The sequence below is a fragment of the Ornithorhynchus anatinus genome, chromosome 5 (assembly GCF_004115215.2).
Source record: "Ornithorhynchus anatinus isolate Pmale09 chromosome 5, mOrnAna1.pri.v4, whole genome shotgun sequence".
In the NCBI taxonomy this organism is placed as follows: Eukaryota; Metazoa; Chordata; class Mammalia; order Monotremata; family Ornithorhynchidae; genus Ornithorhynchus; species Ornithorhynchus anatinus.
In genome coordinates this window covers 15,661,107-15,677,115 of record NC_041732.1, presented here as the reverse complement: position 1 = coordinate 15,677,115, position 16,009 = coordinate 15,661,107, and the positions used below count along the sequence as shown (strand labels likewise).

Below are 16,009 nucleotides of genomic sequence, written 5' to 3'. Positions count from 1 at the left end.
CAGACCCTTGTACTTCCCTGTAGTTCTTCTGTGGCCTGCCCCATCCGTGGCTCTTCTCGGGGGTTTCCAGCCTCTCAAGCCTGCTCCCCAGCAATCAACTGATATTTACTGAGCTCTTACTGCATGAAGAGGATAGTGTGCAAAACAGGCTCAGAGGGAGAGCCAGCTCTCTCTGCAAAAATTCCCTCTGAATGCTAGGGCCCACTAACTGAAAATGATGATGATGATGATTATGGTATTTGTTAAGCGCTTACTATGTGCCAAGCACTGTTCTAAGCACTGGGGTATAATAATAATGTTGGTATTTGTTAAACTCTTACTATGTGCAGAGCACTGTTCTAAGCACTGGGGTAGATACAGGCTAATCAGGTTGTCCCATGTGAGGCTCACAGTTAATCCCCATTTTCCAGATGAGGTAACTGAGGCACAGAGAAGTGAAGTGACTTACCCAAAACCACACAGCTGACAAGAGGCGGAGCTGGGATTAGAACCCATGACCTCTGACTCTCAAGCCCGAGCTATTTTCATTAAGCCACATTGCTTCTCATAGCACTTGGGTGAGTACAAGCTGACACAATCTCTTCTCTGAAGTTTACTGTCTAATACAGTGCTCAGTACACAGTACTCTCTCAACCAATTCCATCGATGGATGGACTGAGCAGGATACATACTCAGCGGTCATTCCTAGGTGGGGCCACCCCTGTTCTCTGCAAGTTCCTCTTTCAGTATTTGTTGTTTACCTGATTTCTCGTAGAGCAGCCGACTGAGCCCCAGGTCCACCTAATCTGAAGCCTTTGTTAATGGAAATGTTCTAGGGGCCATGAGAAGCAGCATGACCTAGTGAAAAGAACATGAGCCTGGCAGTCAGAGGACCTAATTTCTAATCCCTGCTCTGCCAGTCACCCGCTGTGTGACCTTGGGCAAGTCCCTTCATTACTCTGGGCCTCAGTTACCTCATCTGTAAAATGGAAATTAAGACTGGGAGTCCCTTGTGGGACAGGGTCTGTGTCCAACTTGATCTCGTGTCTACCTCAGAGCTTAGTAGAGTGCCTGGCACAGACTAAGTGCTTAACAGTTACCGTTATTACAAAAATAAATGGGAGACCTCGATTCCTTCAGAGAGAGGTGGCACTTTAATCACACGAACGCATCCGCTCACGGTGCTGCTTCCCCTCGGCCGGGGTTCGTGGCACGTTAAGCCAGCTGGGCCTTGCGATGTGTCCGGCCCCCTGCCCTTACCGATCCCCCCACTTCTGAAGAGCTGCCGACCGACTTAGTGCATGATAGCTCTTGGTGTGCAAGGTGAGAGGTCAATCGCCAAATCCTCTGAGGTACCACCCTCTCTGACTGGGGAGGCATATTCCCGCCTCCAGCCTGGGGTCCTGACTGCGCAGTGGACTGTCTGCCTGCCTCCCCCGCCCCTGGCATCGCTCCTCCTAACCACCACGCACCCCCTATGGGGCACCATTATCCCTTTTTCCTGAGGAAGCCACCCTCGTTACATTAGCACGGCTATCCACCAGGCAATTTGCTGGTCGGCCACTCTGCCAATCAACTGTCAGCAATTAATTCAATTGAGAGAGATATGCAGCTCAAATATTTTATGAAACCCAGCGCCAAGGACATTCCTGAGAGTCCATGGGGCTTTGCTTAAGTGGCGTTTAGAACCTCAGGATTTTGGCATGTTAATCTGCAACGAAGTCCAGGAAAAGACGTTTCAAATTATGCATGAATCGGTGATCACTGGATTTTGGATTGGTTTTGGTGAGTAAGTCTCCAAATGAGCGGGCGATTCACATCTCTTGGAAGCAGGGTGCAGGACCTCTCGCTGCCGTGATTCTCTGGGCCAACGATTCAACAGTCGGTCTGCTGCTGCTTTTAGCGGGGTCAGGCGAATCTTTCGCTCATCTCTCCTCCCTGTCCCCACCTCCCAGAGGCGGGCCTGGAGCCTGGAATGGATTCAGAGGCTCTGGGGGCCCTCTCCACAGACCACCCTGCTTTTCCATTATCCAATTCTGAGCGGAGCCGGGAACTAGGCTAGAAACCACAACAATCCCCCACTAGGAATGGCTTTGTATATTTGCATGTACTTTCGGCTCTTGCTGGCTCTTCAAAAAGAGGCTCTCTGTAGATCTAACGACTAGATAATTTGCGATTTTTTAACCCTTCTCTGCCAATCCAAGTTTATTACTGACTCAAAGCAATGAAAAATTCTGGACTCTGCTTTCACTTGTGTATTTCATTCAATCACAGGAAACAGCATAGCCTGGTGGAAAGACCATGGACCTGGGAGTCAGAGGACCTGGGTGCTAATCCTAGCTCTGCCACTTACCTGCTGTGTGACCTTGGATACGTTACTTAACTGCCCTTTGCCTCAGTTCCCTCATCTGCCAAATGGGATTCAATGCCTGTGCTCTCTCCTTCTTAGAATGTGAGCCCCACATGGGACCTGATTATCTTGTATCTATCTATCCCAGTTCTTGGCACATAGAAGCATTTAACAAATATCACAGGTATCATTATTACTATTATCATTATTATTATTACTATTGTTGTTGTTATTATCACCTTAACCTTGATTTAGACCACCCCAAATAAAAAGCTCCAACCTGTCTTCTGCTGTATATAGAGGAAAAATATAAAGAAGGTGAATTTGTGGGCAGCCCTTGTTCCTAAAGAAGCATCCCATCTCATACTGGAGTTCAAGACTTCCTCAGTGGACATGGGCAAGAAGAGTTGGGGGCTAGAGTGCAGCACAGTGAAAGGAGATGAGAGAGAAGTGTTTATGGTTGGGCTTCAGGCTCAGATTTTGAACCCTCTCGGGACCATTCTTAGCTCCGCGGGACTTCTCCTTGGATGGAAAATATTTTGCCCCACTGGGAGAAGTGTTTGTCCTTGGGCCATTGAAAGAAAGCTGAGGGGGAGCCTTGGTGGGGTTGGAGTAAGGGAGGCGGGTGTCCCGGGGAGACGCACACTTACCGGGACAGGCGGCCATCCGGCACATCCTCAGCAGGGGCATGCGGGGGAGGACGTCACACAGGGAGCCATTGACTGCAGCGTCCTGTCCTCCAGCCGTCAGCCTGTGACAAATCAGCTTCCTCTTCTGGATCCCGGAACCACAGCTCACTGAGCACTGGAAAGGAGAAAGACTATCAGGCAGAGTGTGGTGGTATCATCTCCGCCAGGAGCCATCCTCCTCTTCTTCCTTGTGGTTTTGTTTATGCCAAGTCCCGGTTGGGGTGCTGGTGACTGCTGGTCCCTAGCTGGGCCAATGAAACCTCTGGACCTTTATTCCTCCAGCTAATTAAGGAACGTGCCCCCCTTCCACACTGGGAGCTACCGGGGCCAGCTCCCTCTCATCCTCCCAAGCATCCTTGGGCAGCTGGTCACCAGTGGCGGTGGCCCGGCCCTGCTTTCCTGAGCTGCTGAGGGCCCCGAAGCCAGCCCCCTCTGGGAGGAGTCTACCTGCTTTATTTTGACTACTGATTTTTCAATCGCAATTTTAACTTGCCTTCACTGGGTTTGCATGATATTCCTTAGTTAGAGGTCTGACCTCCCCGACTTATACTGTGAGTCCTTGGGGAGGCCAGGACTAAATGGATTTCCTGGAATCTAAACTAGCTTCCTAGTATGGGTCTTTGTTCTTTCTAAGCTTTTAATAACAATGATAATAGTAATACTATGAAATCACTTACAGTGTGACAAACACTGCTAAACACTAGGGTAGATAGAAGAAAATCTAATAATAATAATAATTATTATTATTATGGTACTCGTTAAGCACTTACTATGTGCCAAGCACTGTTTTAAATTCTAAGTTCTAAGGGCTCACAGTCTTAATCAGATACAGTGCCTGTTCCAAACGGGGCTCATAATAGAAGGGAGGGAGAATTCCTGGCTTGGAACTCCCTCCCCGCCCATAGATGCCAGTTGACCACTCTCCCCACCTTCAAAGACTTATTAAGGTGACACCTCCTCCAAGAGGGCTTCCCTGATTAGGCCCACTTTTCCGTTCTGCGTTGTCTGGGGTCTTGGATCTGTGCCCTGTGGGCATTTGGTATTCTCCCCATCCTCAAGCTCACAGCACTTATTTATTTATATTTATATTTATTTATATTGTCTGCCTCCTCTTCTAGACCGTAAGCACCTTCATGGACAGGGAATATTTCTACTAGCTCTGTTGTAGTGTATTCTCTAAAGTACTAAGTACAGAGCTCTGTGACTGTGAGCCCATTGTTGGGCAGGGATTGTCTCTATCTCTTGTCAAATTGTACTTTCCAAGCACTTAGTAGAGTGCTCTGAACACCATAAGCGCTCAGTAAATACAATTGAATGAATGAGTGAATAAGAACTCAATAAATGTCACTGATGGTTGGAGAGGAGTAAACACTGTCAATTTACCAACGAGGAAATTTAGCAAAGGGAGCTTGGGTGACCTGTACAAGTTGACACAACCAGTAGGTAACAGAGATGGGCCTTGAACCTGGGCCTCCTTGACTCCCAATCCAATTTCCTTTCCATTAGGCCACATTGCTTCATATTTACTAATACAATAGTACTAGAGAACAGCATATTTTGGTGGGAGGAGCACAGGTCTGGGAGTCAAAAGACTTGAGTGCTAATTCTGGGCTCTGCCAGTTGCAGCTGTGCAACCTTGAGCAAGCCACTTTACTTCTCTAAGTCTCATTTTCTTCATCTGGAAAATAAGGATTCAGTACCTCTTCTCCCTACCCCCTAAACTGCGAGCCCCTTATTTGACAGGGACTATGTCCAACCTGATCACTGTGTGTCACCCCTCGCACTTAGTACAGAGCTTGGCACCTAGTAAGTGCTTAAAATATGCTGCAATATTATGATGTGATTTTTATCATCATCACTACAATAACTATGATTAATGCTTAGTACAAGGCTTGGCACATAGTAATCACTTAACAAATACCACAGTTATTACTTCAGTAGCTCTTAGTACAATGCTTAGCATCTAGCAATCCCTTAACAAATACCACAATTATTATTAAATAATAAAAACCACATCAACAATACTCCTTCTCTCCTGACCACTTCTCCTACTAAGATAGGCTTGTCCCAGTGCATTCCCTTATCCATGTAGAGAAAGGGAGCTATTTCTTTCTCTTTCCAACACCTCCTGTTATCCCTTTTGACTTGGGGATTGACGGGTCCATAAGTTCTTCCGGTGTCAGTGTTTTCAGCGGCTTGCAGTTTTTCCCTCCAACTTTGCTCTGTTCTTCACACTTCTTTTCCCCTGTTCTGGCCCCACAAGAGGGAGGGGTATATAGGCAATTCCAGTTTCACATGGAAAAGCATGCCATTTTTATGATTTGAAGGGGTCTGGAAACAAATACCACCCCATTCCTAATCAAAGTGACACACTCCATGTAAACTCTTCTTCTGTCATCACCAAAGGCAGCTCGACATGAACGGGGAACGAGGGAGTTCTTTGTGTTGTGTGAGCTTGGACAAGTCACTTCACTTCTCAGTGCCTCAGTTACCTCATCTATAAAATGGGGATTAAGTGGTGAGCCCCATGTGGGACAGGGACTGTGTCCATCCGGATTTGTTTGTATCTGCTCCAGTGCTTATAATGGTGCTTGGCACAGAGTAAGTGCTTAACAAATACCATAATCATCATTATTATTATTATGCTGATTTCTCCCAGCCTTCCAAACTGTTTCTTTCCCCTGACCCACCCCGGGAACCCTGGGAATTGAACTTGGAGGAAGCCTCACTCAAAATAAAAAATACAATTATGATATCTCCCAGTCAAGGTGGTCCTTGTGTTGGAGAAGACTGCTGCCTCACCCCCGCCCACCCTCACCCCCCACCCCAGAAGCTGTACAGATATGAAGGCAACTCCAGGAGTTAGAAAGAGCCCAGGGGCCAGGGAGTTTCAGTGTGGGAAGGGGAAAGGGCCTATCCTGGTGCCGGCTATGGAGGCAGCCTTGCCCAAGGAGGAAGGGAAACTCAGACACTGGATTTCAGCCTGCTAAAGGGCACGTCTCACTTCTCTCTATCTCTCCCTTTCCCAGATTTATCCAGGACAGCCTGCACATGGGGCAGGCGGACATCAAGTGTGACACTCGCTGCAGGAAGAGGAACACGTTCCTCTTTGAAATGAAGAGACGATCTCTAGGGACCGCAGGAAGCAGCCAGAGCGGCCTGTTCCAACTTGCTATTGACTGGGGCCTGGGGGAGTCCCAGACCAGGCCTTGGTGGTGCTGTGGACGGCTCCAGGACAATGTTGGAGTTAGGGGACGGCAGCAGGGGGAGTTGAGCTCCCTCGGTCCCGCAGAGACCAGGACCTCCCTCGAGGCCAAGCCCAGGGGCCTTCTGGGTACATCCACACCACCGGGCTCTGGCAGTAAGTGCTCAATAAATACGAGTGAATGAGTGATCCCAGGCTCGGGACAGAGTTTCAGGAGATAGGGTCTGTCACGGGCCCCGTTAGGAAAGCGGGCCGAGCTATGCAGTTTAGCTGTCCCCTCACATCTGCCTCCTCCACACCGCACAGACTCCTGAGTCCGCACTGCTTGGGGAAGGGGGATGGTCGGGGGGTGCTGCTGGTCTGAGGCCCACTGACCTTGGACCACTCTCCCGGCATAAGCTGGGGCGGGCAGTGGGCTCGGCCACAAGGCTTGCGCAAGGATGCCGGGGCTTCTTGGCACAAGCGGTCGGGCAGATTCCTTAGGCTGCCATCAGTCAGCAGCTGCCGACAGGAGACAGCCCGGACCTGGACAGGACAGTGCCATACGTCCAGGAACACTGAGGACCGAGAGAGGGGACAGGATAGATCGCCGTCACCCCTGGTCCCGCTGCCTCACCGGGAGTGGCCCCATTCCCCCAGGCCCATGACCAGTACCTGCTGCCACTCTCCCACGTGCCAGGCTGGGGGGCAGTCCAGTTGGTTACACGCCTTTAACACGTTGGGCTTGTCCTCTGGGCACGCGTCATCGGGCGCTGGGGAGTCTCCTGCCCGCAGGCACCGGACCTCCCGAGTCTGGATCCCAACTGCACAGGTGGCGGAGCACGGCCTCCATGGGCTGGTGTGCCACCTGCAGAAAAACACGAGGGAGGGCTGGGTTCTCACTCACCAGCAATGGGCACATGAGACACGCGCAGTGGCAGGGTCGGGGGCCCTCTGGAGCAATACCATGAGGGAGGCAGTGCGGCCTAGTGGAAGGAGCAAAGGCCCGGAAGCCAGGAGACGGGGACTCTAATCCCAGCCTCTCCACTTCCCTCCTGTGTAATCCCTGGGCAAGTCATTTAGCTTCCTTGTGTCTCAGTTTCCTATTCTGAAAAGTGTAGATAAAATACTAATAAAAGTGGTATTTGTTAAATACTTACTTCGTTCCAAGCCCTGGCATGGATACAAGACAATTAGATCAGATCCAGTCTCTGTCCCACCTGCGACCCACAATCTATGGGGTAGGGAAGATAGGCATTTCAGCTGTTTCATAGAAGCAGTGTGGCTTAGTGGATAGCACACAGGCCTGGGAGTCTGAAGATCGTGGGTTCCAATCCCAGCTCTGCCACATGTCTGATTTGTGACCTTGGGCAAGTCACTTCACTTCTCTGGGTCTCAGTTCCCTCATGTGTAAAATGGGGATTAAGGCTGTGAGTCCCATGTGAGACTGCAGCCAACCTGATTAACTTGTATCTAACCCAGCGCTTAGAAGAGTATTGGGCACATAGTAAGTGCTTAACAAGTACCATAATTATTAATTATTATTATTATTTCATCCCCATTTTAAAGATAATGAAACTGAGACCCAGAGAAGTGAAGTGACTTGCCAACGTCACACAGCAGAAAAGTGGTAGAGCTGGGAGTAGAACCCAGGGCCTTGACTCCCAGCCTTCTGTGCTCTCCAATAGGCCACGGAGCTTCTCCCTCTTTGACTGGGAGCCCCATGACAGACAGGGCCTGGGTCTGATCTGACACTCCTGGATCTAGGCTAGCTTCTGGTCCATCGTCAGCCCTGCACAAATGCCATGGTTATAATTATTAATGATCTGAGGGGTCGGGCCTGACGGTCTCGAGACCCCCAAAGGTTTCACAATGTAGAGTTAAACAAGGCCAGCCACATCTTGCGAGCTTGAACATGAGAGCAAGAAGGCCTGTCTGATAAATTCTCCCAACTTGGACAGTCCACCTAGAAAATGGGCCATCTGCTGCCCCTACTCCCCGCATCCTCCCTTGCTGTCAATTCTTGTCTTATGCCGTCGAGTCGTCTCCAACCCGTAGTGACGCCATGGACACATCTGTCCCAGAATGCCTCACCTCCATCTGCAATCGTTCTGGTAGTGTATCCATAGAGTTTTCTTGGGAAAAATATGGAAGTGGTTTACCACTGCCTCCTTCCATGCAGTGAACCTGAGTCTCTGCCCTCTACTTTCTCCCCATGCCACTGTTGCCCAGCACAGGTGAGTTTTGACTTGTAGCAGATTGCCTACTGCTTGCTAGCCACTGGCCAAACTAGGGACAGACTAGGCATGCCTCATCTTGACTCTCCCTCCCCTAATCGAGACTGATAGAGTGTTGGAAACTCTCCAGGTACATATCCGAGAGGAGATGCTGTCAATTACTAGCGCTTTATTTTCTTCATTTGTTCCTAAAGGGCCTGGAACTTAGGGTTTTCGATACGACGAAGCAATCGAAAATGATTTAAAATCCATTTCAGAATAGCCTGCTGGTGCTTGGGGGATTTTCCAGCAAACATTTGCTAGACAACTACTTTCCCTCCAACCACTCCCCGGTCTGTGTCAGTATCATATTTACAGCATTTATTTATGTAAAGGTGGTTTACTTCAAATTACATCTTGGAAGAAGGAAGTTTTCCTATGAAATGTGCTTTCAAAAACATTGCAAGCAAATGGAAAAGTCAGGGCGGCTGCTCAGGATATGTGACCCTAACGAGGGGGTTGGTTCCCCCAGAGAGAGAGCGGGTGCTCAGGTTAGTGGTTTGTTTCACCTTCCTTGAGACTCTCCAGTCTAGGACCTTGGTCTTCATGAGGTATCAATGCAGAATATGTGTGTCGGGGCCGAGGAGGTGCTAAATCCTCCCAGGGATTGGGTAATAATACTAATGATAATAATGATGGTAATTGTTAAGCGCTTACTATGTGCCAAGCACTGTTCTAAGCACTGAGGGAGCAGCTCCATCCCATGGAGAGGTTGGTCCCTGATCTGGGTTGAATAACCACTGGGGGCTCTTTTTCCCAAAATGACTGTCACCTGAGTCCTGCTAAAGCATACAAGAGCTGCATCGATGGGGGAAATTATTACTCACTTCTTGTGTACATATAATAATTATTATTACGGTATTTGTTAAGTACTTACTATGTGCCAAGCATTGTAGTAAGTGCTGGGGAGACAAGCGAATTGTGAAGCAGTGTGGCTTAGTGGAAAGAGCATGGGTCTGGGAGTCAGACTCCCAGACAATCTGGGTTCTAGTCCTTTAACTGCTGTGTGACCTTAGGCAAGTCACTCAACTTCTCTGGGCCTCAGTTCCCTCATCTACAAAATGGTGACTCAATACCTGTGCTCCCTCCTCCTTAGAATGTGAGCCCCAGGTGGGACCTGGTTATCTTGTATCTACCCCAACACTTAGTACAGTGCTTGGTGCATTTTAAATACTTGAATACTTTATTATTATTATATCTTGATACACAATTGCTTCTTTACCTGTCTCTCCCACACCATCAACCAATCTATAGTATTTATGGGGGACCTAGGCTGAGCAGGGTAACATAGACTACAGTAGAGTTAGTGGACACGACCCCTATCCTCAAGGACCTTTCAATCTAGCAAGGGAGGTAGGCACAAAAATAAATAATTGACAGAGGAAGCAACAGCGTATAAGTATATAGTCCTCTGAGAGAAGGGGTGGGTGAATATCGGCTTCTTGGGGAGTAGGGACTTACAGCGTGGGTGACACAGTAGGGAAGGAAATGTGGAGAAGGGGTGAGAGATTAGTCAGGGAAGGATCCCCCAGAGATGGGATTTTAGACTGGCATCTCCTCAAGGGCAGGGAGTACCTCAACTAATTGGATTGTAATCCCCTTAGAGCTTAAGAGAGTGCTCTGTCTCAAGTCAGCTGGCAATAAATATTATTGGCTGATTGATTGTTTGATTGATTAGTGGTCTCACGTGGCTGATTACTTGTTTTGATGTCTGTCTCCCCGCTTCTAGAAACAGCATGGCTGAGTGGAAAGAGCCCATGCTTGGGAGTCAGAGGTCATGGGTTCTAATTCCGGCTCTGCCACTTGTCTTCTGTGTGACTTTGGGTAAGTCACTTAACTTCTCTGTGCCTCAGTTATCTCAACTGTAAAATGGGAGTTAAGACTGTGAGCCTCACAAGGGACAACCTGATCACCTTGTATCTATCCCAGTGCTTAGAACAGTGCTTGGCACATAGTAAGCGCTTAACAAATATCATCATCATTATTATTATTAGACTGTAAGCCCAGTGTGGGCAGGGATTATCTCTCTTTATTGCCGAACTGTAGTTTCCTAGCGCTTAGTACAGTGCTCTGCACACAGTAAACGCTCAATAAATACGACTGACTGAATGAATGAATCTGTCAGGTGGGTTCAGTGGATCTCCAGGAGAATAAAGGGGCCTGCTTGTCTGAAGGTTTATCCAAAATGGTGGGCTCCAGAGAGCAGCAGGGATCCTGGGGGTTGACCTCTCCGGAGAAGCCACGTGCCTGCGCCTGTCTTGGAGAATCAAGGCAGTAAAACCAAAGGACAGCCTCCTGCCTGACAGCTCCCCTGCCACAACATGGGGTCAGGCAGGGCAACCAGGCTTCCTCTTGGGTGACATTTGACTTCTATCACCCTTGGAGCCTGTGAATTATTATGTTATTGTTATGCAATCAATAGGTCAATCAATCAAGGGTATTCATTGAGTGCTTACTATATGTAAAGCATTTTACTAAGCACTTGGGAAAATACTGTGCAACAGAGGTGATAGACATTCCCTGGCCAAAATGAGCTAGCATCTCCACTTAACCCCTTCTTGGTATTCTTTCTATGTATGGTTTTAGAACCTCCCACATTTCTGCCAACCGACCTTAGCAATGTCTTCAAACTTCGCCTCTAATGCATGCTTTTTCACTCACCTCCCCATTCTTTGTAAAGTGTCATTTGACTCATCACATAACAAAGCATTTCCCTTGCTAAGAAACAGAAAACTTTTGCAGTCTGCAGCAGATCAAGAAGCTCAGCTTTCCTGCTGATGCCTCCCAGGGCCGGTTCCACGGCCCCAGGATTCTGGAGCGGAATGGTGTTATGACCGGAGTTAAAAGGGATGCTCCATCCAGGCCAGCGGATGGGGAGACCAGCAAGCCCAACAACGAAACCTCCATCCTGCATCGGTTAGGAAACAACTTCCTGACTTATTAACACCCGCTTTGACTGAGCCAATACAAAAGCCTGAGGTGAAGGCTAGGTTCCACGGCCCAAACCTGGGGGCTTCCAACTCCAGCCTTTTCTTCCTTTTCAGCAAGAAGACTCAAATGCTCACACATCCAAACTCTCTATGTGCTGGCGATGAGCATAGCGATTTAGCATTACACAAACCAAAAAACCCAATTTTTGGAGGCACAAATGAAACAAGTGAAAGGTCTCAGGCTTATTCCCAGCCTGCATCAACAGGGCAGTTGGTTTTTCCTCTGCTCTGCGAAAAAGGTCCTCAGACATCCAGGATGGAGCCCAGCAGAGAAAGGGCAGCGGGCAAGATGGGGGAAAGGTCAGTAGGGTTTTCTCAATCAGATAGGTCCCAGGGAACTCTGACCTCTTGTGGGGAGGGGGGCCCAGACAAATCTCCCTTTCTAGCTTAGGGGTGTGGACTCCTGGGCCCCTCCTTTTTCTGAGGCTTCATCTTTCCTTCCAGCCCCAGCCCTGAGACCAGAAAGCTAATTCTGAACAGACCTAAACGGCAATGCCTCAATTGCAATCCTTTTCTTATGAAAAAATGCAAACAGCTGAGTTGACCAATTCTGAACTCAATCTTTTTTTTTTAATGGCACTTGTTAAGCACTTATTATGTACCAGGCACTTTACCAAGTAAGCGCTGGTGTAGCTAAAAGCTAATCAGGCTGAACACAGTCCATGTGCCATTTCCCACATAGGGATCACAGCTGTAATCCCCATTTTACAGATGAGATAACTGAGGCACAAAAGAAGTTAAGTGATTTGGTCACAGAGCAGACAAGTGATGGAGCTGGGATTAGAAGCAGCACGGCAGCATGGTGTAGTAGATACAGCATGGGCCTGAGAGTCATGAGATGATGGGTTTTAATCCCAGCTCCTCCACTTGTCTGCCAGGTGACTTTGGGTAAGTCATTTCACCTCACTGTGCCTCAGTTACCTCATCTATAAAATGGGATTGAGACTGTGAGCCCCACGTGGGAAAGGAATCGTGTCCAATCCGATGTGTTTGTATCAACCCCTGTGTTTAGTACAGTGCCTGGCACATAGTACGTCTTTCATAAATACCATCATTATCATTATAAAGCTTAGTGGAAAGAACACGGGCTTGGGAGTCAGAGGACATGAGTTCTAATCCCAGCTCCGCACTTGTCTGCTGTTTGATTTTGGGCAAATCCACTTAACTTCTCTGCGCCTCAGTTACCTCACCTGTACAACGGGGATTAAGACTGGAAGCCCCACATGGGATAACCTGATTACCCTGTATCTACTCGGACGCTTAGAACAGTACTTGGCACATAATAAGCGCTTAACAAATACCATAATCATTATTATTATTATTGGAACCCAGATCCTCTGATTCCCAGGCCCATGCTTTATCCAGTGAGCCACAGGTGGTAGGGTAGAAACAAGTTAATCAAGGTTGGCCATGGTCCCTGTCCCACGTAGAGCTCACAGTCTAAGGAGGAGAGAGTAGGATTGACTCTCCATGCGATAGACGAGGAAATTGAGGATCTGAAAAGTGAAGTGAGTCACCCGAGGTCCCACAGCAGAGAAGTGGCAGAGCTGGGATAAGAACCCAGGTCCCCTGACTCCCAGGCCTGTGCTGTTTCCGCCAACCCAAGGTGCTCCTCTGTGCTAGTCCTTCCCCGAGATTGGGGAGTAACACCCCATCCTGGGAAGGAGCCAAATCACTTTAGCCACATGGGTTCTCTTGGCCCCTGGGCAGACCCTCCCCTAGCATGAATCAGTGAGGATTGTGTCTACCAACTCTATGGTCCTGTACTCTCCCGAGTGCCTAGTATAGTGATCAGCACCCAGTGAGTGCTCAGTCAATATCATTGACTGATTGACCGATTGACCACAGTGACACTGGGTTGTGGATCCCAGGCACCCTTGCTGGGCCCTCTAAGTTGCTCAGATAAAGAGATGCAGCAGGGATTCACACAGGCACCAGATGTGTACTTCAATGGGCAGAGAGGTGCACAGGTATTGAACGTGTACCTCGGTGGGCAGGGATCAGGGTTGCAAGTACGGAACATGGCCGGGGGCCGGGTGGCCTCCTCGCACATCGCAGCTTTGACCACTCTCTGGCTCCGGATGTGCAGGCACGTGGCGATGGCTTCTTGCTTTCCTGGAATGAAAATTTAAAAACTCCGATAAGGCAGAGCAGCTTCCTGGGGAAAACAGGCCAGACTGGGACCCGGGGTGCTTTGGAAACAAGGCCCTGATGAATGAGAAGGTCTTGTTGTTCTTGTTGAAATTCCAGCACTGGCCATTTCTCCTAGAGATATAATGGCCACATCCACTCAACCCTGACAATCCCCACGGGAGATGGACTGGGGAGGGTACAACCATGTCTCTGGCATCCACTCCAGCATGGTCTAGATGGCACATAGTAATTATGTGCCTGGGAGTCAGAGGACCTGGCCTCTAATCTCGGCTACGCCGCTTGCCTGCTGTGACACCCTGGGCAAGTCATTTCGCTTCTCTGGACCAAAGTTCAAAGGAGATCCAATGGGAGACGTAGTGTGGCCTAGTGGACAGAGCATGGGACTGGGAGTCAAAGGACTTGGGTTCTAATCCTGGCTCCGCCACTTATCTGCTGTGTGACCTTAGGCAAGTCACTTTACTTCTCTGTGCTTCTGTTCCCTCATCTGTAAAATGGGGATAAAGACTCTGAGCCCTATATGGGCCAAAGACTGTGTCCAACCCAACTATCTTGTATCTACTTACCCCAGCATTTAAAATAGTGCCTGGCCCAAAGTAAGCACTTAACAAATGTCACAGTTATTATTATTACTTGTTCTTCCTCGTACTTAGACTGTAAGCCTCGAGTGGGACAGGATGTGTCTGATCTAATTTACTTTGTATGTGTCCCAGTGTTTAGTACAGTGGTTGGCACATGGTAAGGGCTTAGGTGTAGTTGCTATCATCATAATCATCATCATTGCAACCACAACTGAGCATCCAGGGGCTGATGGAAATTAAATTCTGCCTTGGATTCTGCCCTCACAGACAGCAGCCAAGAGGGTCCTGAGAGCAGAGGTCCACTGCCCCCATCTGTCTGCCCCAGTGAGACCAAGAAGCAGTGACTGTCATCCCGCTGTCCATGACTGTGACAAACTCAGATCAAGATGGGGGCACCTTAGTAGGCAGAGGGTTGAAGACGGCCACAACTTCCTGCTTTTTTTTTTCTAACCTTAAGATTCTTCCGGGTGAATTTCCCTTTGGGGAATATTCCTGGGTAGAACCTTTAAATTCTGGTACAGGCATCAATCAATCAAAGGTATTTCCTGAGAGCCTATTTTGTTCAGAGCACTTGCTAAGCACTTGGGCGGGTACAGTGAACTAGGGTACAGTGCATCCTGCCTACCAGGAGTTTATAGACTTTAGGGGGAGACAGACATCTACTTGATAATAATCACTAAGGCATTTGTTAAGCACTTGCTACATGCCAAGCATTGTACTAAGCACTGGGTAGATATAAGATAATCAGGTCAGACACAGTCCCTGCACCACATGGGGCTCACAGTCTGAGTGGGAGGGAGAACAGCACTGAATTCCCATTATACAGATGAGGGACATGAGGCACAGAGAAGTTAAGCGACTCGACCACACTCACACAACGGACAGGTGGGAGAGGCAGGATTGGAACCCAGGTCCTCTAACTCCCAGGTTCAGGCTCTATCCACTAAGGCCCACTGCTTCCCACATTTGGGATCTCAGAACAGCCACTGGAGGGCTGCATTTCTCTGCTTATCTCCCTTGGATGCTCCACCAAGAGCAGGGTGCTGCTCTGTCAGGGATGAGTCAGGCTGGATGCCCCAGGGTGTTGGCTGACAGTTCCTTAGGAATGGTGAGGCTACACCTTCGATCCCATCTCCAAACCTGAACTCTGGATCTTCCCTCCTCAACCCCCTCTTCCTCCTAATTTTCCCATCCCTGCTGCCAACACCGCCATCCTCCCTGACTCCCAGGTTCACAACCCGGCGTTCATTTGGGACTCCTGTCTTCTGTCTGCCACATTCAAACTGTCTCCCAACACTGCCATTTTCCCTCCACAAAATTTCCTAGATCTGCCCCTTCCTCTCAGTTATAGTGGCCTGCCGCCTCCCTACTGGACCTATTTTCTTCTTGATCTCCCCGCCTCCTGGTTCTCCCCTCTCCTGTTCACCCTCCTAGTCATTCACCTTCCAAAGATGCCACCAAATCACTCACTCCCTTCTACAAGCACCTCGAAAGGCTCATGCCAACCTCCTCACCAACAGAAACTCCCCACCTGTTGGCTTTGAGGGCTTCTACCACATCTCTCCTTCCTCTACTTGACTCTCCATCTCTGACCCATCGCCCCCACCCTTTCTCTCAGTTGGAACCCTCTCTCTGCCCTGTTTTGCCTAACCACATCCCTCCCTTCCTGCCACCCCCCTTCCAGGATGCCTTCCAGGACTGATGCCCATCTTCCAGGCCCCTACCACAGTCACTTGACTCTCGTACATCACCTGGACTGGTTAGGATGCTTGTGTTCTTTTATTATTAACTTTGTCACTTACATGTACT

At 48.9% G+C, this 16,009-nt stretch overlaps 1 protein-coding gene across 2 annotated transcripts in view; it reads right to left on the bottom strand.

Moving 5' to 3' along the window:
* The window catches only part of ADAMTSL3 (ADAMTS like 3), a 349,633-nt gene that overhangs the window by 41,119 nt on the left and 292,505 nt on the right, over positions 1 to 16,009 (bottom strand). For both annotated transcript variants that reach the window (XM_029066196.2, XM_029066195.2), the window contains exons 17-19: positions 13,454 to 13,583; positions 6,878 to 7,070; positions 2,980 to 3,133 (exon numbers count right to left, since the gene is read on the bottom strand). In XM_029066196.2, coding sequence (XP_028922029.1) covers positions 2,980 to 3,133; positions 6,878 to 7,070; positions 13,454 to 13,583 — 477 coding nt within the window. The remainder of the gene's footprint in view (positions 1 to 2,979; positions 3,134 to 6,877; positions 7,071 to 13,453; positions 13,584 to 16,009) is intronic.